The sequence below is a fragment of the Prionailurus bengalensis genome, chromosome E3, assembly GCF_016509475.1.
Source record: "Prionailurus bengalensis isolate Pbe53 chromosome E3, Fcat_Pben_1.1_paternal_pri, whole genome shotgun sequence".
Taxonomy (NCBI): Eukaryota; Metazoa; Chordata; class Mammalia; order Carnivora; family Felidae; genus Prionailurus; species Prionailurus bengalensis.
In genome coordinates, this window is record NC_057357.1 from 19590599 (window position 1) to 19616317 (window position 25719).

Genomic DNA, 25719 nt, shown 5'->3' on the forward strand with positions numbered 1-25719 from the left:
CATCCGGCAATTTCTTAGGTGTGCAGCCTTTGCTGTTTGTCTCGCCACAGGTGTTGTTTATCCATAATCACATTTAAATAATCAGGGGAACATTCCCAAGGGCAGTACGAGGACCTCAAGCTCCCCAAGCCTCCCTGTACTGCTCTAGTTTGCTCTGTATTCAGCCGTATCTAATTCATTCGTTCGTTGTGGTCACTTCTTCCGTACCAGGCGCTGTGCAGAGTGTTGGCCACAGCCCCTCCCCGTGAAGGAGTTCATGGTCAGTGAGGAGACTTGTAGCTCATTAGTTTATCTGCATGTGTACTTGAGGTGCCCTGGAGGGGGGTGCAGGAAAGGAGGGAAGCACATTCCTTCTGTCGGGCAATGTGGAGAGAAGGTCTCCCAGAAGACGTGGTGGTTATATGAATCTGGAGAAGAGCATACAGGGCGTGAGTGGTCAGGGATGCAGTGGACAGTCCGGGCAGGGACCTGAGGCACTGGGGGTTAACAGTGGGTCTGGGTGAGGTATTGGAACGGGGTGGGGGGAGGGGGGGTGGGGGGGGGTGGGAGGCAGTGAAGTCACGAGAGCCCTGGTGTTGATGGAGGCGAGGGGAGGGGGGAGTGGTCCGGGTTCTCCTTCCTTAACTGGAAGAGCCCCAGGGGGTTTGACACTCGCTTGAGGGGAGCTGCATCTGTAGGTCTGGGTTCTAGGAAGACGCTTGTGGGACACCACGGGAGCAGGGTTGCCCTTAGCCAGTTCCTCTCTTCTAACGGAGTAAACCCCTGAAATTGCCGCAGGAAGGGGCTGGTATCTAGGGAGGGGTAGGATTTGTAGGTGCCCTGTGGGCAGGGAGGGGGCTCTGGAGGAGGAGAACTCTGTCCAACTCAGAGCGCCCTCTCCTGGCTTGGCTCTTCTCACTGTCTTTTGTGGACCTTTGTGGGGAGAGGGGTCCGCAAGGCAAAGAGATGGGCTGAATTGAAGATGTTTTTGTCCTTCATCTTTGCACCTAAATCACTCGGCTTGAAGAAATCGTATGGAAAAGTAAGAAAGTCTCAGGCCGTAGAAAATCACAAGTTTTTTGTTACACCTATTTCTTAAAACATTGAAGGATGCTTCATAGTTCATTCTAACTTTGCCTTTACACTAGTGAATTTAATGGGAGCATTATTTTCCTCTTTAAGAAACCAGACTCGGAAGGGTTTGCTGAGGCCCGGAGCCAGCGGGTAGCAGGGCACCTGTCTTGTGAATCCAGGCCCCGTGCCTTTATTCTAGACCGTGCTACCCGCAGACCTTCTGGGGTGGAGTGCCAGCTACCCCCGGTTCTTTGAACAGGGGTGAATCCTGTCAGCCCAGGGAGATTCCATTCTGTGTGACAGGCCACGTGCAGAAGGCAGGCAGGTTTGCAGCTGTAGAGGCTTAGCCTGGTTCTGCCCCAGAAATAGGACCCGCATTGGGCGGGTGGCTGGGCCTCCCTGTGTGGGTTTCCTTGGGTGCAAAATTGGAGGTGTCACTACCTCAGGGTCACAAGAGGAATGACGTCAGGTGCTCCGTCCATGTTGGCACACCAGGCCGTGTGTCCCTCTTGTCTGCGCTCGCTGTCCCTCTCTCTGGCCCCGGGGTGCGTGTGGGTACAGGTTGACGTGGAGGACTGGGCCCATCTTCCCAGCTCGTGTCTGGGAAGCAGCCTGTGAGTTGCTGTGTTTCAACAACTGGTTTTGCTAAATGTAGCTTGCCTGTAGGAGCTGTTGTCCGTAGTGGTAACTAAACGCGTCCTTCCCGTGGAAAACCGCCTGCGGTGTTACGTTCCAGGCCACAGGTTGAACATCACAGCGGAGAATGACTGCCGGCGACTGCACTGTTCCCTGAGAGACCTGAGTTCCCTCCTGCAGGCGGTGGGCCGGCTGGCCGAGTACTTCATCGGAGACGTGTTTGCGGCGCGGTTCAGCGACGCCCTCACCGTCGTGGAGAGGTAGGCCAGAGTGACGTCACGGCGCCGCTCCTTCTTGCGTGAGGGCGGCGTGCTGCCGGCTGTAAGGCGGACGCGGAGCGGCCACCGGACCCCTCTGGACTTCAGGTCCCTCGCTGTGACATGGAGGGGACCTGGTGCCTTGTAGCTTCTTGTGAGAGTTCACGAGATATGGCACTTAGCTCAGCGGCCGGGGGTTAGCAGCCTGTACACGTAGGCCGTTCACTTCATTGCAGATTGGGTCTGTGGATGAGAAGGCAGGGTTAGTCCCGGAAGAAGCCACGTGGGGTCAGTCTTCTGTCTCTGCCCACAGGTAAAGAGACACCGGGAAAGCCCTGGGAGTGGAAGGACAAACAGGTAGTCCGTCGGCATCTGACAGCCAGGTGCTAGAGGTGGGACTTTTTCCAGCCCTGGGAGGGTCCTGAGGAGTTGAAGCTTGACCGGAGAGGTGGCTCCCAACCTCTCCACCACCAGGCTTCTGTCATTACCCCTCCCCTCGGGTCCCTCCTCGGGTTTATGGCTGCGTGTGTTGAGGACCGCTCCTGGCTGCCCCATTCTCCCTGCGCCCCTCCCACGAACTCAGGCACTTAACCAGTCAGATGCTTCAATGTGTTTGGAGGTTCAGACTGTTTCAGGGTAACCGGTGGATTGATTAGATCAAAATTGGGCAGATGTGGGTCCAGCCCACAGTTGAGCCGCCGGACTCTTTCACCGGCCCACTCGCCGTATCATTGATAACACGCCAAGCGAAACCAAGCCCCAAGCCTGGTGACTTGCGCACCAGAGTCGTCTTTAACTGTTACTCTTAGCTTAAAAGCAGAGAAAACAAAGAGTTTTGAATAAATCTTTAAAAGCCAGATTAATATCAATAAATAGTAAAAGTAGCACGTGGTAGGAAACTTTCAAAGTGGTTTTGCACGTATCATTTCATTCTTTACTTTGGGGGATGGGGATGTCACGTTCCCTGTGAGCCAACCGTGGCCCAGAGATGGTGAGTGCCTCTCTTCAGGCCACACTTCACAAGAGGGAGCATATGGGTTTTTGACCATCTTCCTGAGTCCAGATGCTGTGCTCTTGCCACACCACAGAGCTGTCACCTCCAGCATCCTCCTTCCTCGCCGTCCTGGGTGAGGCCTGTTCCCACTCCACTGACGGTTAGCGGAATGGGACGCGTTCTTCCTCCTTGAAATCTGTATCTTTTCAGAGTTCAGAGTTCCTGCGTCATTAGCTCATAGGTCCTTATATATACATCTTTCTGCACTGCTTTTAGGTTTGAGGCTCAGTACTTACAGGTACTTTGCAGTCTTGTCTTCATTCAGAATAAAGTGTGAGAGAAGTCCTTGTTACGACTATTTGATCTTCATAGCTGGTGTGATTAGCCGGCTTTTCACTCAGGCTCCACACAATAAACTTCCTAGCTAAACTGCTGCACGTAGAAATCGTAAAAGACACGTTTAGAAGCCCATTTTCTGTGTAGAGTAGCACTAAAGGATGCTGGGGAATGCGAAAGCGGAATGTAAAGTCAAACACAGGGTGACTCCACTTAACGTGAGGCCCATGGAATAGTCCGGACCAGAGGGAAAGGGGAATGGCCGTGGCCAGGGCTGCGGCGGGGGATGGGGTTGTTCTTTCGTGGGTCCAGACTTAGAGTTTTATAGGATGAAAAGGTAAAGGAGACAGGAGCGGGTGGCTGCACGCTCGGAGTGTGTATTCAGTGCCACTAAATAAATGTATACCTACTATGTGAATGTGAAGAATGGAGAACAGTTTAAAGAGTTAAACACCAGATGCATGTTGGTACGTCGCTTACGTTATCACCCCGGCCCCTTTCCAGAGCTTCCAGTCGAGAACCCTTGGCACTTTCACCCTCACTTTCTGACTGCTTCCTGACCCTCGTTACTTTGGGACTCAAGCTTGTGGTTTTCTAGTGAAGTCCCGCTTTCTGGTCCCTTCAGAGAGCAGCACTTTCCAGAGTGTGGTCCACGCGCACGGAGCCCCAGGATGTTTCCAGAGATGCAGATTTCCAGGCTCCTCCTCGCAGCTGCAGGGTCGGTCTGTGGGGTTGGACCAGGGAGCCTGCACTGTGACAGGTTCCCCAGTTGAGTCTTCCGCTCGGTGAAGTTTGAGAAGCTCTGTGCCGTGGCACCGAGGGAGAGAAACACCCATTGTCTTCCCTGGCGCCCGCCTCAGAGCTGCTCCCAGGCTTCCTTAAAGAGCAGGCCCGGGGAGAACTTCGCCGCGTCTCCGGCTTCTTCCCTTTGCTCAGGAAGGAGCATCCATCTCTAACGAAAGAGGCATTTTCCGTTTCTCTGTGCAGCCGCCTCTCAGTTACTGGATTGAAGGCTTGTTTGCGTGCAGTGAGCCCTTGGGCCACCAGTGGGCGCAGCAGCTTGCTTCTGGAAGGATTGTGCTTCATGTCAAAAACCCTTCAATTTGTTCTAAAACCTTTTTTGCTTTGTGCCCTGCCCTCTCCCCCAAACATTTTATCATGAACATCTTCGAATCTTCAGGAAAGTTGAAAAATTATACAGGGACCACCCATATACCTGTCACCTAGATTCTACAGTGAACATTTTGCTGTATTTTCTTTGTCATATATCTGTCTACCTGAAACATTTACTTCTTGTCCAGTGTTTTTTCGTTGTGGTAAAATACACACCATGAAATACTTACTTCTTAGTCACTTTTACTGTATATATTCTATCATCTTATATTTCCCTGTTAGATATTTATTTTGCGTACAAAATTTTTTTATTCTGTAAGTCAGCTTTAGTTAGTGTCTTTATATAAATCTTCATGCGCATCTCAGGTATCTTTGGGATAAAATTGAAGGTCTGGTCTTGATTCTTCTTTGGATGGAAAAAAGTCTGTCTTTGGGACCTTTGTTGGTACCTTGTCCATTTTGTCTATGTTAGCCCATAAGCTGAATGTTTTCACTTACCTGCTTCTTTGCCAACAGGTTGGTCAAAGTCACTCTGTATGGATCTCAGATAAAATTGTACAACATTGAAACTGCTGTGCCGTCAGTACTGAAACCTGACCTCATTGATGTGTAAGTACAGAGTTAGCTGTTTGTGCGTTCTCAGGAGGGACCTTGTCGCCCCCAGGAATTTTCTGGATAGAAAGGAACAGTTGTGCCTGCCATGAAGAGGAGAAAAACTCCCTCCTCCAAGCCTAGGCAGAGAGAAAGATTGATTGGGGGCAGGGGTGGTTGGAGTAAGTGGAATTCATCAGGCAGATGAGAGCTGGGAGCAGAGGGTATGTGGGGTAGGCATTTCAGGAAGAAAGAACAGCATGAGCCAAGACAAAGATGTGTTGCAGAGCCCCATGATTAGGGGGTGGTGTGTGGTTTGTGTGGTGGGAGATGAGACCGGATAGGCACGGTAGGACTATGGTGGAAACAGCTCGAGTGCCGTGAATCTTCTCCTGTGGGCCAGTGACTGCAACTGTAGGGCCCAGAGAATTACTTGGGGAACACATTCCATCAGAGATTCTGACTACAGCAGGATGCGTAAGGCTCGGGTATTTGCGGATTATGCAAGACCTCAGGCGATTCTGAAGAACATTCAGGGACCACACTTTGAGAGCTTTCAGGATGGTGGGGAGCTATTAAGAAAATGACTATGGAAGGGACAGCAGAATGGAGACTGGAGGCGGGGCCACATCTCAGGGATCACACTGCCTTGGAAGGCTTGCTCTGGACCGGAGCGGGCATTGGCAAACTATGGCCTGTACCGAATCCAGCCCACTGCCAGCTTTTGTAAATTAGGATTGGAGCACGGCCGGGCCCGTCCATTTACGTATCATCTATGCTACTTTTGTGCCGCAGCGGCAGAGTGGCTGTGACAGTGTGTGTGGCCTGCAAAGCCTAAAATATTTTCACTCTGGTATTTGCAGAAAAAGTCTGCTGACCCCTGTTCCGGAGCAGTTCTTAAGCTGCAAATTAGGTAAATGATAGAAAGAGAGTCTTATGTGTTACTTTAGTGGTTTAGGTTTTTTTTTCAGAGTGTGTGTGTGTGTGTGTATACATGTGTGTGTGTGTGTGTGTATATATACACACACACGTATACATATATATATATATACTTTTCCTTTTCGAGATTAGAGAAAGCTGTGAAGCTTCTGCCGAGAAAAATGCTAATTTGCTCATAAACACAACATCTTGCACACAATTTCAGGAAGTTTTGGAGCCCCTCCCTTTAAGCCTTATGGAGCTCTGTAAATTTGATAGATTGACTAAAAGTCCTAGACTCCAAAGGCCGACTTTCAGAGCTAAAAGTTAAAACAGTCAGTGCATTCTAAATGTAAAATACAAAATAACGGCTTGAAAAAGTTCACACCTGTAGAAAAGGGGAAAAACAGAATGAACACCCTATACTCTCAAGCTAGATTCATCAGTTATAGATATTTTGCCACATTTGCTTTTGTTTCTCACACTTCCTTTTTGTTTATACAGGTGAACACACACACTATTTTTTTGTAAGTAAACTGAAAATAAATTGCAAACATGTCACTTCACCTATAAACTCTTGAGCACATATCTCTGGGAACAAGGTCCTCCTCCTACATAACCATAATACCATTATCAATACTCTGAGACTTTCACGGATGCCGTAATATCTGGGGTTTTTAAGAGTGTATATGTATATATTTTTCCATACTCTAATTTCTCCAGTTGCCTCAGAAGTGTCCTTCTTTCTTTGGATCCAATGTCTAACTAATCATGAATCCCATACTACATTTCTCTCCCATAATCTAGATCAGCTCCCCAGATTGTACATGTTGGTGGGAGGGAGGGAAAGGAGGAGAGTCAGATGAGGGAAAGAGAAATGGAGTTTTGGGGAGATTTAGGTCTTAATTTTTTTGTTTTTAAATGTTCACTTAATTTTGAGAGAGAGAGTGCAAGTGGGAGAGGAGCAGAGAGAGAGGGAGAGAGAGAGAATCCCAAGCAGGCTCTTTGCGCTGTCGGCACGGAGCCTGATGCGGGCCTTGAACTCACAAACCGTGAGGTCATGACTGGAGCCCACATCAAGAGTCAGACACTGAACCGACTGAGTCACCCAGGCACCCTCTTAATTTTTTTTCCTAAGGAAAATCTTAAAAATCGAAATTTGTCTGGTTGTTGATCCGTATGAGATCGATGGTCAACATTTTTAGCGAGAACACTAGATAGGTGGCGGTGTGCCCTTCTTGTGTCCTGTCTGAGGCGCTTGAGGTCAACTTGCCCGCCCGGTTGGTGGCGACCAGTTTGATTTCCACGTGGTGTCTGCCTGAATCCTAGCTCTGTCCCCTAAAAGGTCCTAGGAGCGGTGAGACCCCTAAGTCCCCAGGCTCTTCTTTCCTAAAATTTGTTGTCCACTAAAAGGAGCCGTAGCTTCATAGAGAACTGACTGCTTTCTGTGTCACAGGCAGTGGTGGCAACATTTAGATGATGAGTTTTGATTTTTAGGTCCTACCTGAGCGAGTACGTGATTTCTGTGCCGTCTCGCGTGGCTGTGGACACAAGTTTGATGCTCATATGTCTTGACCTTAACCTTTGAAATCGCATCTTCTCTCCCCTTTGCAGGCACGCCCAGTCCCTGGCTGCTCTCCAGGCGTACTCTCACTGGCTAGCGCAGTACTGCAGCGAAGCTCATCGGCAGAACACACAGCAGTTTGTTACACTCGTCTCCACCACCATGGATGCCGTCACACCTCTGATCAGCACCAAGGTCCTAAGGCAGCAAGGGCTACGCTTTTTAAGTTTGTTTATTGCGGGGGGGGGGGGGGGCAAGGGAGAACATCGAGCAGGCTCCGCACCGTTACCGCGGAGCCTGACGTGGGTCTTGGCCCCACGAACCTCCAGGTCGTGACCTGAGCCGCAATCGAGTCGGACACTTAACCAGCTGAGTCACCCAGGCGCCCCAAGGGCTACACTCTGTATCTAAGTCCTTGTCCTTTTGTCCACATACCCACTTATTATAAAATCAAAATATCGCATGGTGTTAGACCCATAATTCTCTGCACTACCATAGAACCATGTGTCGTCTCATGTTCCTTTTGAGCTGTGATCCATATAAACTCAAAGGTAGCTTAAGTTTTTAACCTTAGTCCCACATGAATGCATGCTCATTGTGAAGAAGTTCAACACTGTTTAAATTATAGACCGAAAATTTATGGTACTCTTTAATCCCCCATTCTAAAACACTGCTGTTTGGTAGTGGGAATGTTTTATAATTCTCCTGTTGATGGAAATTAGTTCTTGGTATGTACATCCTTGTAGGATGGGTTCCGGAAAGTGGATTTACTGGGTTAAAGGTGCATCCAAGTAAATTTGACAGCTTCTACTCAGCTGTCCTTTGAGAAAACCATCAGTTTATATTATGGAGCATATAGGTGTTCGTCTTTTTTTTTTTTAAGTTTATTTGCTTTGAGAGTGCAAGTGTGGGAGGGTCAGAAGGAGGAGAATCCCAAGCAGTCGCCGAGCTGTCAGCGCAGAGCCCGACTTGGAGCTCTGTCACGTGAACCACGAGATCATGACGTGAGCTGAGATCAAGAGTTGGGCAAGCAACCAACTGGGCCCTGTCTTTTTGTAGTCTTAACCTACGTAGCATTCTGTCCTCCTCTTAACAGTGTATTGATTTCCGTAAGGTTTTGTTTAGCTTGTTAAAAAATTTTTTTTGATGTTTATTTTTGAGAGAGAGAGAGAGAGAGAGAGAGAGAGTGTGTGTGTGAGCGAGGGAGGGGCAGAGAGAGAGGGAGACACAGAATCTGCAGCAGGCTCCAGGCTCTGAGCTGTCGGCACAGAGCCCGACGTGGGGCTCGAACCCATGAACTATGAGCTCATGACCTGAGCGGAAGTCAGATGCTTAATCAGTTGAGCCACCCAGGTGCCCCAGGTTTTGTTCAGTTTGTAATTGTAATTTGTAAATGAGTTAAAATATCCCACGAGGAGGGATTTATATAATTTATGATGTATCCAGCCATTGCTGGACTTTAATGTTGCCTGCATTTGAAAAAAATCACCATAGATCATTCTGAAATGCACGTATGCACTTAGCTTTATCCTTTTAGGTGATTTTCTTAAAGCGGGATTAAAGGTTAAAGGTTAGGGATAATGTGTGGTTCTAGGAAATTCTCATAATATTTCTTTCGAAAGTAACTGCATGCCCGTGACTCTTTGGTGTGCTGTTTTTTACCAGTCTTACCAGCATTATGTCGTATCTATAAAGAGTTTTCTCTTTTGCTAATTTGAAAAGGGCAGATGGTCCCTGAACCAGGTTTTTGATTGGCATGCGGAGGGGAGGAAGCGGGAGAGCCTGGCGTGACCGGTTGAGTGTTGGAAGGCGGGTGGAGAGAAACGTTGGCTTGGTTGGAGCGGGAGGAGTGAGGTGAACAATCCCGAGTAGTTTGAATGACATGCCAAGGAGGCTGCCGTGGAATTTTTGGAGCTGAGAAGCGATCGCACCCAGAGGTGCCAGCGACTAAGGACAGGAGGAACTGGAGGTGGCGCTCCCGGCGTGAGGTCAGGAGCTGCGACGTGGCACAGAGGAGCGTGCCTCGTTGCTGGGCGCCGTCCCCGGAAACTTCTTGGACACAGAGCCTGAGTTATGTGGAACGACAGCCCGGCAGCGGATCTGGCTTGTGACTGCCTCGTCAGGGTTCTTCGAATCGCAGCCTCGCGGGAGAGCTAGTGAACCGACACGTTCTCTTCTGTCTCCAGGTCCAAGACAAGTTGCTGCTATCTGCGTGCCACTTACTGGTCTCACTGGCCACCACCGTGCGGCCTGTCTTTCTGATCAGCATCCCCGCGGTGCAGAAAGTGTTCAACAGAATCACCGATGCCTCTGCTCAGCGACTCGTCGATAAGGTGAGACCCCAGGGCCATGCTGCATGGGCCCTGGAGCCGTGAGGCTGAGCAAGAGGAGTCTGGCCTGCCTTTCGCACTCAGAGCTTACGGGCTGTGCCGCCAGAGACGGTTTCCTCCCAGGTGGCACTTAGGGCAGCCTCCGTGCTCTGTCGTCAGGCCCTTCCCGACGCAGTCGGGCGGTGTGCAGATTAGGATGTAAAAGACCCTCCCGATAGGTGCTGAGGTGGTGCTGCTTTGAGAGCCAGCGATTTGGCTGGTGTCAGCGTCTTCTTTGCATTCCTTTTGGTTTAAAACAGTCCGTTGTTACATTTGTTTTCTTAGGGTTGAGAAGCTCCAGACAAGGATTTTCACAAAATCCTTCAGGAGGCTCAGGCTGGAAGTTTAAAAACCAACAAGACACAGGTGGTGTCCGAGGGGAGTCGGAGCAGTTACTTGGGAGCACCCGAGGTGGCAGAGTATTGCTTTTGACCTGGTGCCAAAGGCACACTGATCGTAAGAGGTTCTCTGGCAGCCTCTCTCTCTCAGCCCTGTTCTCAGCGGCTCCTCCGAGGGTGTTGGGAGCCAGCAGCTAAGGGACTGGTTAGACCGAGCGTCTGCAGTGACTGTGACTCCCCCGCCCTGTAATGCTGCAGGTACCAGAGTAGAGGGGCAGCGACAGCACCGGGAAATGACATTCCAGGATGGGGCATGGAACGCGCTGGACCGAGGCGTGGTGTTTTTGCTTCACTTTCACTTTCCTCCCTGCCTTACCTTAGATTTGGACCGAAGCCTTAGGCCCAGCCTGTGAGAAAGGAGCCCGGAGGCCTGAGCTCCGCGTGTGCCCTGGGTGCCCAGGCTGCGTCCGGTGCCGCGGCTGTTGCTCTTAACCCTCTGATGGATACCTGGGGCGGGGGGGTGGTCTCTTCCAGGCTCAGGTGTTGGTGTGCCGAGCCCTCTCTAACATCCTGCTGCTTCCGTGGCCAAACCTGCCTGAGAATGAGCAGCAGTGGCCCGTACGTTCCATCAACCACGCCAGCCTCATCTCCGCGCTCTCACGGGACTATCGCGATCTGAAACCCAGTGCTGCGGCCCCACAGAGGAAGATGCCACTGGATGACAGTAAGTGTCCCAGAGCCGGGGACGGCCCGGGGAGACAGGTAGGCCAGGCGCTGTCTTCCTTTGTGGCCGATGAGGCATTCGTTCATCTGTCCGTAGTCCCTCAGCTGCAAAGTGGGAGAGCCAGCCTTCGGCGGTAGAAACCGCTTCTCTGTGGAATTCTGTGAACGTGTCAGCTGGACCTATTTCCTGAATGTGGGACACCCCTTCTCTTAGTTAAAATGTCAAAAATAAGTAAACCGTCAGCGGTGCCTTCCTTGGATAAAAAAATGTACAGGGACTGATCTGTTTCAGATACTTATATAAGCAATCAAAGCAATTCACTGGGAAGAGCAGATCTAAGAACTGTCTTTTGAAACTATTTTTAACCTTTTTCCAAATGCATGTATTTCAGAGGCTTTGAAAGAACTTGGTATCTTCACAAATGGCACTTCAAGTTTAATTATTTATATTAAAAAGGGAGAGAAAAATGAATCAAGAGAACTCAGTTCAAGTAGAAGGCATCAGATTTCTCTGATGTACAAATTTTATAGTACATGTTAAAAAAATACAGTATTTTCACAGTGAGAAAGTATTGGAACATTATTGATAACATTCATAGGATGCCAACAAATGTCAAACATAGCAATAAATACCAGCATTTTTTAAAAAAAACATCATTTTCATAATCAGGGACATTACCATAATGCTTATTGTACAAAAATATTAGAATAGTATAAAGAAGGGGAAAACTCTTAAGTCTCATTGGTTTTAGTATTTTAGAAAGTCACCCTTTTGATTCTCTCATTGTCATCCTTATTCTCTGTTTAAGTGTGTCTTCTAGTTCTGGAGCTGCATGGGAGCAGCGCAGCTCGTGAGGGTGTACTGAGCGCTGGGCCCTTGCCTGGGCGGTCCTCTCCCCGCCATCACACCTCTGGCCGAGCCGGCACCAGCCTTCACGGTCCGGTGTTTGCCTGGTCCTGGTTCTCAGTGTTTTACATTCACTAATTCATTGAATTTCCACATCAGCCTACAAGTTAGGCACTGTTGATTATCCTGATTTTACCCCTGGGGAAACTCGGGTAAGAGGAGGTCATTGGCGCAGGGGTTACACACAGCTAGTGTGGAGTCATGTTTCAGAAAATCTAGTGGTCTTTTGCCTCTTTATTTTACACGTGCTTATGTCAGTCAGCCAGCATGGGTTGGGTAGGTTTGCCCCGTGGTAACAAACAGTGCCCAAAGCGTAGTGGCTTAATCCAGGAGAAAGATGTATTTCTCGCTCACACTGCGTGTTCGGCTGGGGCCACGGGGGTTGGAGAGCGTCCTGCTTATTTTCCTGGCGACTCAGCGACCCGGGCCGCTGAAGGCCGCCCCGCAGTCTGTGCTTACACGGGGACGGGGACGTGGGGGCTTGTGCAGTGGCTCTTAAAGCACCGGTCTGCAGGTGACACCCATCATTTGTATCTCCGCTCACTCTTCTTCGGCCAGAGCATACGCTTCCGCGGCCGTGGCTTCACTGCAGAGCGGGTGCCACCACCTGCTGGAACTATTTGCTGAATGGAACCCATGGTTCCCACGGTGCACAGACTTAGAGTAATGTCTGTGGGGTGTTCGCTGCGTGCCAGGCGGGGTCCCAGAACTTCATGTACGTTACGTCGTGCGGTCCTCCCTGCAGCCCTGTGAGGTTCGTCTTCTCCTCCTGCCGCAAGTGATCAAATCCAGGCCTGGAGTGTTTTTTCCCGTCCCAGTTTAGTACTTTGAAAAGTTTTCAAAACCTACAGAATAGTTGAAGGATGAAGCAAAGGAACAACCGTGTATCTTTCACTAGGATTTACCACTTGTTAGTGTTTTGCCACACTCGTGTTTCCTCCCACCTCCCCACACACTTCCTCTTTTTAGCAGAGCCCTTTAAATAAAGGAAGTTACCGACACTTTATCCTTGACACCTTAACCTTTGTCTTTGAGAACAAGGTGTTCTCTCCTGTAACCCAGACACCACGAATACAGCCAAGTTGTGACATTACGGTAATGTCATTTAACACATAGACCATGTTCAGGTTTTCCCCAGGTGTTACCAAAGTGGCCTTTTTTGCTTCTTAAAAAGTCCAAGATACAGTCAAGGAGCTTGTGTTCTGTTTGGTTGTCACATCTCTCTTTGTTTGTTTATTTGAGAGAGCAAGTGCAGAAGCGGGGGAGGGGCAGAGAGAGAGGGTGAGAGAGAATCCCAAGCAGACTCTGCACCGTGAGTGCAGAGTCCGACATGGGGTTCCATCTCACGAACTGTGAGATCAAGACCTGAGCTGAAATCAAGTGTTGGACGCTCAACCTACTGAGCCACAGGTGCCCCTCTTCAGTGTTTTAATATAGAAAAGTATTCCTGGTTTTTTGTTTCTTCTGACATTGACAGTTTTGAAGAGTCCAAACCCATTTCCATGTAAAATGTCCCATAATCTTTTCTGTCTGATTGTTTCCAGCAGTTGGGGTGTGAATACCACCTGGGCAGTGACGTGTACCTCCCGTTGTGTCACTTCTGTGTGTCCCATTTTGGCATGGGATCACTTGCTTTGAGCAGTGCCTGCCAGTCTCTCCATTGTGAAGCGCCCTCCCCCACCAGGCTCAGCAGGTGTAGGTTGCTCAGGATCAGAGAGAAGGTGGTGGGGTCGGGAGTCAGATCTGGTTCTGAATGCTTCCAGATCCTTGTCCTGCACGACATCACCCCTTTGTTCTGAAAAGCATTGTTTTTAATGATTTGATAACATCCTATTCCATGGAAGGTGTCACACTTTATGTATCTCTCCTGTTACTACATATTTAACGGTGCTTTCCGTTTGCTCTTGTACATTTTTGTGAATATGCTTTGGTTCTTATTTCAGTTTCCTTACACATCAGAGGTCAAGTTCTGGTCTCTTAACTCTACTGGCTTTTCCCCCTAAACTGCTTTCCCTGTGCCTTGTGTCGTCTTGGAGAAACGTCTGACCCGAGTGCAGTTTCCTGGCCCCGGTCCTCGTAGCAGCTGTGAGGGAGGGGCTCCTTCCATGGGATGCGTGTGCCCTGTGTGCACTTGCCGAGGTCCGCGTGGCTGGCCGTTAGAGAAGCAGGCCCGTCGTGAGCCATTCTTCTCTTTCATGCTCAGTCCTTTGAGTGAGGTGGTGGTCTCTCTCTGTCCACGTTTTCAGATGAGGAGACAGAATCTAGTGGAGTCAGGAGTCAAACCTGCTCCTCTAGATCTATTCCTTCTGCTTTACGTTTCTCTGGAAGCTGCTTCAGCTGCCGCAGAGGCTGGTGAGCTTGAGGGGCCAGGGCGACCCAGGGAGCCCCACCAGGTAGAGGCCAGCCCTCAGCCCAGCTCTGGTTCCGCCCTCTGGAGCTCTGCCAGCGTTGAGTCTGCTGAGCTCAGGCTGAGCCATGGGGGTGCTTCTTAGGGCAGCCGGTGGGAAGCTCCGTGTCTAAGGGGAGGAGCCAGCCCCACCAGTGCTGAGGAATGGTGACAGCTTCCCTGTGCTGGACCTTCCGATGTGCCAGGCACTGGGCTAGACACGTTCTTAACCTTGTCTCTCATCCTCGCGGCAGCCCCGTGAAGGTGGGGCTGTTGGCTATTCCCGGTGTACTGACAAGGAGCCTGTCTGGGTGTAGGGCCGTCAAGTGCCCGTCTGTGGTTCCTATCCGGCACCTCTGATCAGGGCCCTTTCCGTGTCCTCTGAGCTCCTGCCCGTTTGCTGGCCACCACCTCTGCTTTCTCTGTGTTCCCTGAAGGCATCGCGTTTACATCAGGGTCTCATTAGAAGCGTATGTTGTTGATAACATCATATGATACCATAATAATCATATATATCGTCAGGCCCCAGGCCCAGTAGGATAAGGGGCGAACAGGCAGTTTAATCACGAACGTAGCAGCAGTAGGTGGGCCAGCGGGGTGCTGCTGCCGATCGCCAGGCGGGGAGGTACACGTCGGGTGGAAGGGGTGTCGGATCTGCATCTGTCCATTCTCGCCTGGGGTGATTACCTTGGGACGCCCAGTCTCACCCGTCTGTTCACCGTCTTAGAATCTAGACACCTAACTGGGGGCCACGTTTTATCTTTTCCTCTGGGTGGCCTTGTTTCTGGTGGAGGGAGGCAGAAGAGAAGCAAAAATCTGAGCAAGCAGGCAGCCAGAGTCCTGGCGGAGAAAAGAAGAAAGAAGAGGGTGTAGGGAGAGAGAGACGGGAGAGGTGGAGAAGCCCATGAAGAGAGACTGTGTTCGTTCAGCAGGGTTTCTGCGATTGCCCTCCGGATACTTCTGCAAATCTCGCCCCCTCCCGGGTATTCCCCGGCCCCCTGCTTTATCCTCCGACAAGTCATAACATGCACTGAATCTCGATTTGCAGCCAAAGTGATTATCCACCAGACGCTCAGTGTTTTAGAAGACATCGTGGACAGCATCTCCGGGGAGTCCACCAAGTCCCGGCAGATCTGCTACCAGTCGCTGCAGGAATCCGTGCAAGTCTCCCTGGCCCTCTTTCCCGCTTTTATCCACCAGTCAGGTAGGAGCTGCTGGCAGGCGCCTGCAAGGCCCACAGCGACTGCTCGGCTCAGCAGAACACAAGGAGCTGGCGGTGCGGGCCCGGGTTCTGAAGGCAGAGGGCAGGGACGCTCGTGGGGGGGGGGGGGGGGGGGTGGCTGAGGCCCTGTGGAGCCCTCACCTGGGCCTTGCGCCTGTGTCGTGTGGCCCGGAGTCACTTGGGGCGTCTACCTGGGGCTCGCTTCTAAGTCTTTGCCTTCTCCCAGCGTGGCCACGAGTGGTGAGGTGCAGGGGGCTCTGTAAAGGAGGGGAAGGAACTTTTTCCCACGAGTGCCGCGTATTTCCTTAGATGGCAAGGTGGGTTTTGCCGACATGGTTCCCTCCCTCACCCGATAGAGGCTCTTTCTGGCTCTCGGGAGAGCGTTTGCAGCAGCCTCGTCAGTCTTCGGAGAGGACTATTGGGGCCTGTCAGTCAGCAAGCACTCACTGATTGCCTCTTGTAAGCGGAGTGTGTGAGGTTAGAGCCAGAACACTGTACGAGATGATTGTTGGGATCTGCCAGTGGAGCCGGAGGAAACGTAACCAACGTTTTCGGCAATTAGTCCCATTATTGGTCCATTAATGATAATGGACCATTAATAATAGAGGGCCACGCAGCCTGAATACACCGTCATTATCCATTTTCAGCCACTTAACCTCTGACCCAAGTGCGGGGATTAGCGATCAGAGAGCGAAATGGCAGAAGCACTCAGGTGTTGACCCGGTTGAATCGCTCCGTCAGCGTGAGCACAAAATGACCCACCTGCAGTGAAAGCTCGGTGTCGCTGGATGCCGGCTGGCGAGGGAGGCTTCGAGGTGACCTTCGCTTCCTCTAGTGAGCCGTTGTGAGCCAGAGGTTCGCGAGGCCGGAGCCGTCGTCCCAGCATGTCCTCAGTCATCTCCCGCTTTGCATCACGGCTCCGATGGTGTTGGGGAAATTTCTTCCAGCAGGAAGCCTTCGGGAGAGAGGATAGTGCAGATTGAAGAAAGGAGGTCAGCCAGGCCCCGGGCTTCCACTTAGCCTCGTGTGCTCACGCCTCTGACCGTTCGCTTTGTGCCTCTGCTTAGATGTGACTGACGAGATGCTGAGCTTCTTCCTCACTCTGTTCCGAGGCCTTAGAGTACAGATGGGCGTGCCTTTCACGGAGCAGATCATCCAGACCTTCCTCAACATGTTTACCAGGTAACCAACCACAGACCCGCTGTCCGTGGCTTCCAGACTCCCAGGGGACAAGGAAGGGTGGGGCCGGCCACAAAACCTAGGACTTTCTGCTCCTTTCTCTTCACTTGCCGCGAGCGTTGGTTTTCCTGCTGGCCCCCCCAGAGAGCATTACTTTGGCTACTGCGTGCTTCCCCTTGTCTGCAGAGAACAGCTGGCCGAGAGCATCCTTCACGAAGGCAGCACTGGCTGCCGGGTGGTGGAGAAGTTCCTGAAGATCCTGCAGGTGGTGGTCCAGGAGCCTGGCCAGGTGTTCAAGCCTTTTCTCCCCAGCATCATCTCCCTGTGCATGGAGCAGGTGTATCCCATCATTGCCGAGGTATGAGGGGCTGGGGTGGTCCCCTGTGCTGCCTCGCTTCTGCAGCCGAGGAGGGAACGAGATAGTGAAGAAAATGCACTGTTTTAAAGCTCACTTGTTAGTTATTTTTCTGTAAAATAATTTTTTCCAGGAAAGAATGCCTTTAGCTTGGTCCAGTCTTTTTGTGTTGGTCGAGTTAATTGGAACTAGTCTAGGGAAAACACAGCAGGTTAAGTGCGAGGCTGGTCGGCGAGTAAGATCAGTCTCCGTGGCAAATAGCTTCTAACTTTAGGTGAATATGTGGTTTTCTCCGGCAAACACCGTAACAAGACGTACTTGTTAAGACATACTAGTAAGCCCATGCACCGGTCTCAAGGATATGAGGCCAGTGCTTGGAACCATGTAAAAGTTTTGTTGTTAAACACTCCACATCCTTAGAAAACCTACGTTCAGCATGACAAGATCCAGAATAAGTGTGAATTTAACTACATTTTATGTGATAGTTAAGAGCTAACCTTTTTAAGTCCCCCAACTAAGGCTTAAGTGAGTGAGTTGCTTTGCATCGTTAAACACGCTTGGGCCCTGTAAGGATTCCTGCCATGGGAGCTCGTGCCCTCTGGTCCCAATTTAATTTTAATCAAGGCTGAATTAAATATATCTGGGGCTTACAGTTTTGAATTCTACAGAGACATCTGGAATACCGTGACCTGGCATGCCCTCCAATGACTTGGAGATTTTTGGTTCAGTTAGAAAATACTGCTGAGCCTCCCCTCCTCCCAGAACCCTGCTGCCGGTGACCAGGGACACAGGCCCAGAGAGCGCTCAGCGCCACACGCTGCCTCCTCCGAGGTCCCCTGACGCTTTCTGTGCCTTCCAGGTGCTCTGTGACTCCTCTTCCGTAGACGGCAAAACTGCTTTTAAAGCTTCTTACTTGTCTTGCATGGGGTCAGCAGGTTAGCTGGGACAGCGGTTTTTATCCTGGGGGAAGGAACAACATAGCCAAGAAGAGGTGACAGATCGGATCAGCTGCTTTCTAAACAGGAAACCCATGTCGCTCATTGCTCTGCCATTTGGTAGCCGTTTTTTCCCGGCTTAGAGGGCTGAGGGTTTCCCTCAGAAAAAGGGCACCAACCCTGGCACTGGCCCGGGCATCGTGTCTCTGCGGAAGTATACCTGGTTTGAACTGCTGGCCTGAAGGGGACTGGACCAGACGGCAGTGTCGGGGGACACTGACACTCTGCTTGCTGTTATCAGGCGTTGCCTGGGCCTCCTTTCTGCTCGGAGCCGAGGCTGTGAGTGGCCCCCCTGAGCCGCAGGAAGGGAAGGTTTGAGGGTCTGTGTGTCTCCACAGCGCCCCTCCCCTGATGTGAAGGCTGAGCTGTTTGAGCTCCTGTTCCGGACGCTCCATCACAACTGGAGGTACTTCTTCAAGTCCACTGTCCTGGCCAGTGTCCAGAGGGGGATCGCTGAGGAGCAGATGGAGAATGAGCCTCAGTTCAGTGCCATCATGCAGGTAACATGCTGGAAAAGCCGGTGAGGCTGCCGTGTGATCCCGGGACGAACAGGCCTCATCCTGGACACCAGCTGGGGCCACTGGCTGGCCGTCCCTTGGTTTGCTTCCCTGACATGTGGGGAAGCCAGGTCGTCTTGGGTCGAAGCTTGGTTACTACCTCTTGCGACCTAGGAAGTTAATTAACTTCTTGGAGCCCCAGTCTCTCCCATCTATCAAGTGGGGAGAATGCTGCTTATCTGATGGGTTTATTGTGAGGTTGGATGAGTTAGCGTATGCTCGGCAGCTGGCACTTGTCTTTCCCAAGTGCGAGGGGACTGCCTGCCGTCAGCACAGCTGTTGAGGCCTCCTTGACTGGGAGCTGAGTGGAGTCACTTGGGGAGACTCCCCCTTGGAGAGGGACCCAGTGATCTGCATTTTTAAAAGGTCATTCAGGGGGCGTCTGGGTGGCTCAGTCGGTTGAGCGTCCGACTTCGGCTCAGGTCATGATCTCGCGGCTCGTGAGTTCGAGCCCCGCGTCGGGCTCTGTGCTGACAGCTCGGAGCCTGGAGCTGGAGTGTCTGGAGTGTCTTGCTCTCTGTCTACCCCTCCCCTGCTCATGCTCTCTGTCTCAAAAATAAATAAAACATTAAAATAAATAAATACAGGGGCGCCTGGGTGGCGCAGTCGGTTAAGCGTCCGACTTCAGCCAGGTCACGATCTCGCGGTCCGTGAGTTCGAGCCCCGCGTCAGGCTCTGGGCTGATGGCTCGGAGCCTGGAGCCTGTTTCCGATTCTGTGTCTCCCTCTCTCTCTGCCCCTCCCCTGTTCATGCTCTGTCTCTCTCTGTCCCCAAAATAAATAAAAAACGTTGAAAAAAAATTTTTTTTAATAAAATAAATAAATACATTAATTAAAAAAAAAAAAAAAAGATCATCCTGGCCCGTACCACACTATACTGGTGGAACACCGCCCTGTGAAGCAAGTGGTCTCCCGCCGTGGGAGGCTAGGGCGGCCAGGCTGCCTCGTGGCTGCCTTCCAGCACTGTCCTCGTTCTGCACTGGATTGTAGAACTTTTTGTTCTAAACCTAGGTTGGAGTAGAGGGCTCTCCTTTTGTTTGTTTCAGTGCAGGGTTTTCTTCACAGCATGGGCAGAGGGATTCTCCCCTTACCCCCTTTAGGCCCCAGTCGACACACAGGCACACGCTCCCAGTGTGGAGAGTCTGGATGAGCACGAGCCCTACGCCTGGTCTCCTGCTGCCCTTCTGTCTCCGGCGGGGCCTTGGGTGTGGAGTATTCAAGTGTTTGCTCCCCTCCTGTCCCCCTCTTCAGCCTTGCTTTTAAGCCTTCTTGGTGATGGCTGGCCCCCTGCTCGGGACTGGTAAAAGCCAGTTTGGAAGACAGCTTCACAGTCTGGCAGTTTCCTGACCAACAATCCTACGTCTAAGCATTTTACTTAAGATAAATGAAAACATATTCATGCCACGTGTCCACGGGTATTTATAGTGGCTTTTTTCATAATTGCCCAAATCTGGAGAGAATCCAGATATCCATCATCTGGTGAGTGGGTAAACTGAGGCACACACATAAAATGGACTGCTACTTGACAGTAAAAAGGAACATTCTTACACCAACACCAACATAGGTCACGTTGTACTGGGTGAGAAGCCAGACCCAAAAGGCTACATGCCATATGATTCCATTACATCATATAACATTCTGGAAAAGGCAAAACTGGAGGGACCGAGAATGAGCAGTGGTCGCCCAGGGGCAGGGGAGAAGGCTGACTACTAATGGAGACACCAGGGACACTTTTGGGGGGTGGGGGGAGATGGAAATGTGTGTTTTGATTGTCATGGTGGTTAGATGACCCTGTACCAGTCACACAGCAGTGTGTGACTCCCGGAAGGAGTTTTTCCGTGTCACACACTTCAGTAAACCCAACTTAAAAAAGTAAATAAAACATTGGGCATCATGGAGATGTCACTGCTGTAGCAGGCATTGTAAGACCCCCTTCTTGTAGCTCAGGGCCCTGGGGTCAGAATGACAGAGCAATCGGCAGCTTGTTAGGGGTGGGGGCTTGTACGTCATCAGCTTGGGGGTGGTTTTGGTCAGGTCCGGGGGGGCGTTTCTTTTTGTCCTTGAACTAATAGCTCATAGCCCAGAAATTACAAAGCAGTTTAACACTTTGCTGTTGCTTAACCCCAAGCAGAGGCAGCTGGTTGAAGGAGCCTCCCAGGATTTGTGGTTTATAAGAGCTGGGACGCCGAGGAGAGGGTGGGCGGCTTCTCGCTACACAGGCAGAATCCATGAAGGGATCTGGAGGTTTATTCCAAAAGGCCAAGGTGAAACCAAGATGTGAAGTGAGGTCCAGTGGGGAGGACTTCAGAGCTAAGACTAGGGGCGCCTGGGTGGCTCAGTTAGTTAAGCGTCCGACTTCGGCTCAGGTCATGATCTCACCGCTTGTGAGTTCGAGCCTGGTGTCAGAACTCAGAGCCTGGAGCCTGCTTTGGATTCTGTGTCTCCGTCTCTCTCTGTTCCTCCCCAACTCGTGCATCCCCCCCCCCCCCACCCCGTCCAAATAAACATTAAAAAAAAAAGAGCTAAGGCTACACAGGAACATTCCAAGATCTGAGCAGAAGAATCAAGGCAGTGGATACCCTAGCCCTGCGGTGGGCATGAGGAACTGCCTGTGGCACGCCCATTCTTTTGGTGTGGGGCGGGGGCCCTTGAGGGCCTGGTCTGAGGTGGTTTAAATGGTGCTTATAACACAGTGGTCTTATTTCTAGGCTTTCGGACAGTCCTTTCTCCAGCCTGATATCCACCTATTTAAACAAAATCTCTTCTACTTGGAGACTCTCAACACCAAGCAGAAGCTATACCACAAGGTCAGTGCCCCCTCTCGGGAAGGGCCCTTCGGCAGAGCTGCCCCGGGGGCGGGTGGAGTCCCACCCTCCTCAAGGCCCCAGGGGCAGAGCGGGCCCTCGTGCCCTGGCTTACCCAGGCCTCTCTGTCTGCAGAAGATCTTCCGGACCACCATGCTGTTTCAGTTTGTGAACGTGCTGCTACAGGTCCTGGTTCACAAGTCCCACGACCTTCTGCAGGAGGAGATCGGCATTGCCATTTACAACATGGCCTCTGTGGACTTTGACGGCTTCTTTGCAGCCTTCCTCCCAGAGTTTCTGACCAGCTGTGATGGCGTGGATGCCAACCAGAAAAATGTGCTGGGGCGGAATTTCAAGATGGATCGGGTGAGGAGAGAGAGGCCAGGCTAAAGGGAGGACGGGCCAGGGCTCTCACGCCCGGGGCCTGCTCAGGGAGGAAGGGGCAGTGGTCTGTACCCGCCGGTGGCTCCTGAACGACTTGGTGCCGCGGCTGGACGCAGGGGCACACGCCTCCCCCGGTGTGTGTTCTTCACGTCAGCCCCTGGGGCCCGGCCCCAGCAGTCCGTCCGACTGCCTCAGCTTCTTTGTGCTTCTCCCCCGGGATCCAGATGCTGTTCCCACACGGGTCGTGAACTCGCAGACAGGCTGCGAAGACTGGTGCTCAGGAGTCTCTGAGTCCCCAGAGTTCGAGATGGGCCCCTGGGCTCTCCCCAGGCCTCCCGGTTCCGTGTGGGCTGACCTGCTGCCGGGTCCTCGGAGAAGCCCCTGCAACACACCCCCTTGCCCCCTCACTGCCCGCTCAGGGAACGTGGTGGGAGGGTGGGCTCTGTGGCCCCCCGTGCAGCACCTTGGGTGGCTGTGGGTGCACACGGAGCCAGCGCTGTCCGTGTGTCCGGGTCCCGTGGCACCCGGCTTCTGTCCCGGCGCCTCCCTCCTGGGCACTCACCTGCCCTGCTTCCTCTCTCAGCCGTTAGGTTTCTTCGCTTGCCCGATAGGCTTTTTCTGGAACTCTTCCCACGGAACAAGTCCTTTTCGTCCTTCACCACCTGATACATGGCAAAACGAAATCATTCTCCCACGTCCTCATGCGTCCCTGCCTTGCCTCCCACCCTGGAGCAGCCTGCCCACGGTTCCCCTTTAGTGTTCAGATTTACACATCGCTCTCGCTGGAGCAGACTCCTCTCACCGCTTGCCCGTCTCGTCTGTGACGTGTGTCAGGATAGTGCTTTCTTAGACTCAGGTCCTGTTTTCCCTTGTCTTGGAATCTTTCTGGGATGTCTTGTTCCCTCCTAAACTTTTTCTTAAAGTTCACTTCAGCCACTTGGGTATTTTTCCTTCCTTTTCCTGGAGACCACATCCTGATATTTAACTGTCAGTTTCTAGTGATGTCATTGTCAGCCAACTTCTCGATTGAAAGCCGGGCTTCCAAATCTATATATGCATCAGTGCACCTGGGGTGCTTATGAAACACACAGGAACATATTCTTGTATCCTCCCCCAGGAAATTTGAATTTGGCATTTGGGAGCCACTGATCTAAGAGACACCCCTTGGTTTGTTTTCTGGAGGATGAGTAAAGGAATCAGTGCCTCCACTCACCAGTTCCCTCTGTACCTGAAGTTGGCTGCCTCTCGGCCCGGAGAGGGTGTTGGGGCTCAGTCCCTCCCTGCTTCAGAGGAGCCTCCCTGGAAAGACAGGCGGCGGCGCCCTCCGTGGATGACGCCGGGCCGGCCACGTCACATGTCCCGGCTCTCGTGAGCCTTCCAGCAGCCTTCTGAAGTGTATACAGGTCTTATTGTTAATCCCATTTCACAGATGAGCCCAGGCTCCGCAGGGTCAGCTGTTAGTTAGCAGTTCAGAGCCCGGGAACCCTAGAGCCGGGAAGCAGGATCCCTCGGCTGGGCCTTCTCACTCGGGAGCCAGTAGGTACTGCCCACACGCAGGGGGAGCCGAGGGCGGCTCGACAGCGATGAGCAGGGGTGCTGGCCTGGGCAGCTGGGGCCTTTTTAGAAGAGGCAGGCTTTGAGCGGAGGCCGAAGAGGACAGAATAGCGGGGTGAGGCGTGGGTGGGCAAGGGGAGCCGTCGGTGGCTTCAGCCGTTTCTGGAACCCGCCCGGCCACTGGGCTTTCAGAAGGCATGCGCACTGGCTCTGTGGCAGGCACCGTTGGGGTCACTCCGCATTTGGACCTATGCTCTGGCCACCGGTGATCCCGGCCTAAAGATGAGGGGGCTGACCCCGGTGCTCTTGTTGTGGCCTCTGGTGGGGTCTGGGTTCCGGCTGCGAGGGGCCCTCTCGATGGGTGTCTGCAGCCCGTGGGTGCCGCCGATGCGTCCCTGCTGACTGGTCGGGCCCGCCTGGGGCCCGGGCGGGGGTGGACTCTGTGGATGTGGCTTGGCCGTGGCGAAGGAGAGGTGTGCGTTGGCAGGCGTGCCCCCGTGCACGAGCGAGTCCGGTCTGGACCCCCTCCCTGCTTTCTGTGTAACCTGGGGCAAGTTCCGCGATCGCTCTGCGCTTCGCTGTCTTCACCCTTACCACGGTGGTGTGAACGCACCGGGCGTCGCAGGCTTGGGTGGGGTTCGAGGGGGTGGGTCCCTGAGCGGATGCGCAGGCCTGCACATGGGGAGCGCCAGGGGGGCGTTCGCTCCGCTTCTGGCTCTCCCGCCGCGCCTGTGCTGACACGGTGCGAGGAGGCGTAGAAGGTTCCAGCGTGCTGGGACGGAAGTGGCGGGGGCTGGGGGTGAGCCGGGGTGCGGGGTGGGGCTGGGCTGCAGCTGTGCCCCTGCCTTCCAGGACCTGCCCTCGTTCACCCAGAACGTGCACAGGCTGGTCAACGACCTGCGCTACTACAGACTGTGCAACGACAGCCTGCCCCCCGGCACTGTGAAGCTTTAGGCGCGGCCGCCCGCCACCACGGGACACACCTGCTGCTGCCGCGCCCGCACCGCCTCCGCCCTCCACCCTCCGCCTTCCGCCCTCCGCCACAGGCGCCCCCTCACGGGCCTCGCCGCTCCTCGGATTCCCGCACCCAGACCGGCTGCCTGCCCCTCGCTCCTCCACGCCCCCCTCCCACCGCCCACCCAGCCGACCCGGCTTCGGGGTGCCCCTCAGCGCTGGCTGGGGTGCCCCCGGACGTCAGGGGCAGGCGGGGGGCTCGTGCACCCAGGCACCAGGGAGGCCCCGGGGAATCCTGTGGGCCCTCCGCGCACCTCCCGAGGACACCAGCCGTGAGGCAGAAGCGCCGGGGACCGCTCGTGACAGTGCCACCTTCTCACCATTCCGCCCCCACCCACCCCCCCGCCCGGCCGGCGGCGGAGAGGCCTGACCGCGAGACTATCTGGGCACTTCTGCCCAGCCTCTCCCGCCCTCCCCTCCAATTGCCTTGAAGTCTCTGCGTTTTGTCAGAGATTCGCAGACTCGTGGGTTTTTGTTCCCGTTTTCTCATCATTCCATTGTGATACTAAGAAACTAAGAAGCTTAATGAAAAATAAAATGCTTATGTTGTTGTTATAGAAACGCCGGTCAGGGAGCGTCTTTCCACTCGGGGCCTCCCTGGGCCAGCGTGGGGGTGGAGGACATCCTGGTGCAGAGCAGGGCGGTGAGGGGCGTGGGACTGTGCCGGGGGAGCGCACACACAGGAGGGCCGCCGGGACAGCCTCTCAGTGAAGCGGCCGAAGGACACGGGACCCCCGGTTCTCTGGGGCGGAGGGCGGGAGCTGGCTCTTACGGGTCACCCGGTGGCGGGGGTGGGGGTGGAGTCCACTGGGGTCCACCACCCCGCTCCTCAGGCACGGGATCCCATTCCTCTCCTCCTCGAGAATGGATCCTTTCTAGACACCCAGGCAGGAGTTGCCCCTCTGTGGCCCAAAGTCTCGCCTGAGGTCAGCAGAGAGGCGGAGGTCTCAACAGGTGGCTCATCTGAGAGGCGGTGATTGCAGGGGAGAGGAGGGAGGCTGTAGCCGGGTGGCCCTCGGGGCCGGTTGGGGGGCGTCTGACAGCTGGGCCTTGCCCGGCCGCTATTCGCGTGTGGAAGTGGTTCTTGTCTGGAAGTTTCTGGGATAACGCGTCAGCAGCTCCTCCTGCCTTGAGGGTCATAGCAACCAGTCTGACGGCACTGGACTACGTTTTTTGTTTTCTTTTTTTAATTTAATTTTTTTAAATGTTTAATTTTTTAAATGTTTTTATTTATTTTTGAAACAGACAGAGCATGAGCAGGGGAGGGGCAGAGAGAGAGGGAGACACAGAATCGGAAGCAGGCTCCAGGCTCCGAGCTGTCAGCACAGAGCCCGACACGGGGCTCGAACTCATGGAGGAGTGTGAGATCATGACCTGAGCTGAAGTTGGTCGCTTAACTGACTGAGCCACCCAGGAGCCCCTTTAATTTTACTTTTAAGTAATCTCTACACTCAGCGTGGGGCTCGAACCT

General features: G+C 52.9%; 1 protein-coding gene across 7 annotated transcripts in view; it reads left to right on the forward strand.

Annotated features, from left to right (window-relative positions):
• XPO6 (exportin 6) overlaps positions 1-24809 on the forward strand; it is a 103388-nt gene extending 78579 nt beyond the window's left edge. For all 7 annotated transcript variants that reach the window (XM_043560239.1, XM_043560235.1, XM_043560234.1 and 4 more), the window contains exons 13-24: positions 1790-1949; positions 4906-4998; positions 7513-7657; positions 9649-9795; positions 10704-10893; positions 15234-15389; positions 16475-16589; positions 16773-16944; positions 18275-18436; positions 21201-21299; positions 21432-21662; positions 24087-24809. In XM_043560239.1, coding sequence (XP_043416174.1) covers positions 1790-1949; positions 4906-4998; positions 7513-7657; positions 9649-9795; positions 10704-10893; positions 15234-15389; positions 16475-16589; positions 16773-16944; positions 18275-18436; positions 21201-21299; positions 21432-21662; positions 24087-24188 — 1772 coding nt within the window. In that variant the 3' untranslated portion in view covers positions 24189-24809. The remainder of the gene's footprint in view (positions 1-1789; positions 1950-4905; positions 4999-7512; positions 7658-9648; positions 9796-10703; positions 10894-15233; positions 15390-16474; positions 16590-16772; positions 16945-18274; positions 18437-21200; positions 21300-21431; positions 21663-24086) is intronic.
• The last annotated feature ends 910 nt before the right edge of the window (positions 24810-25719 follow it).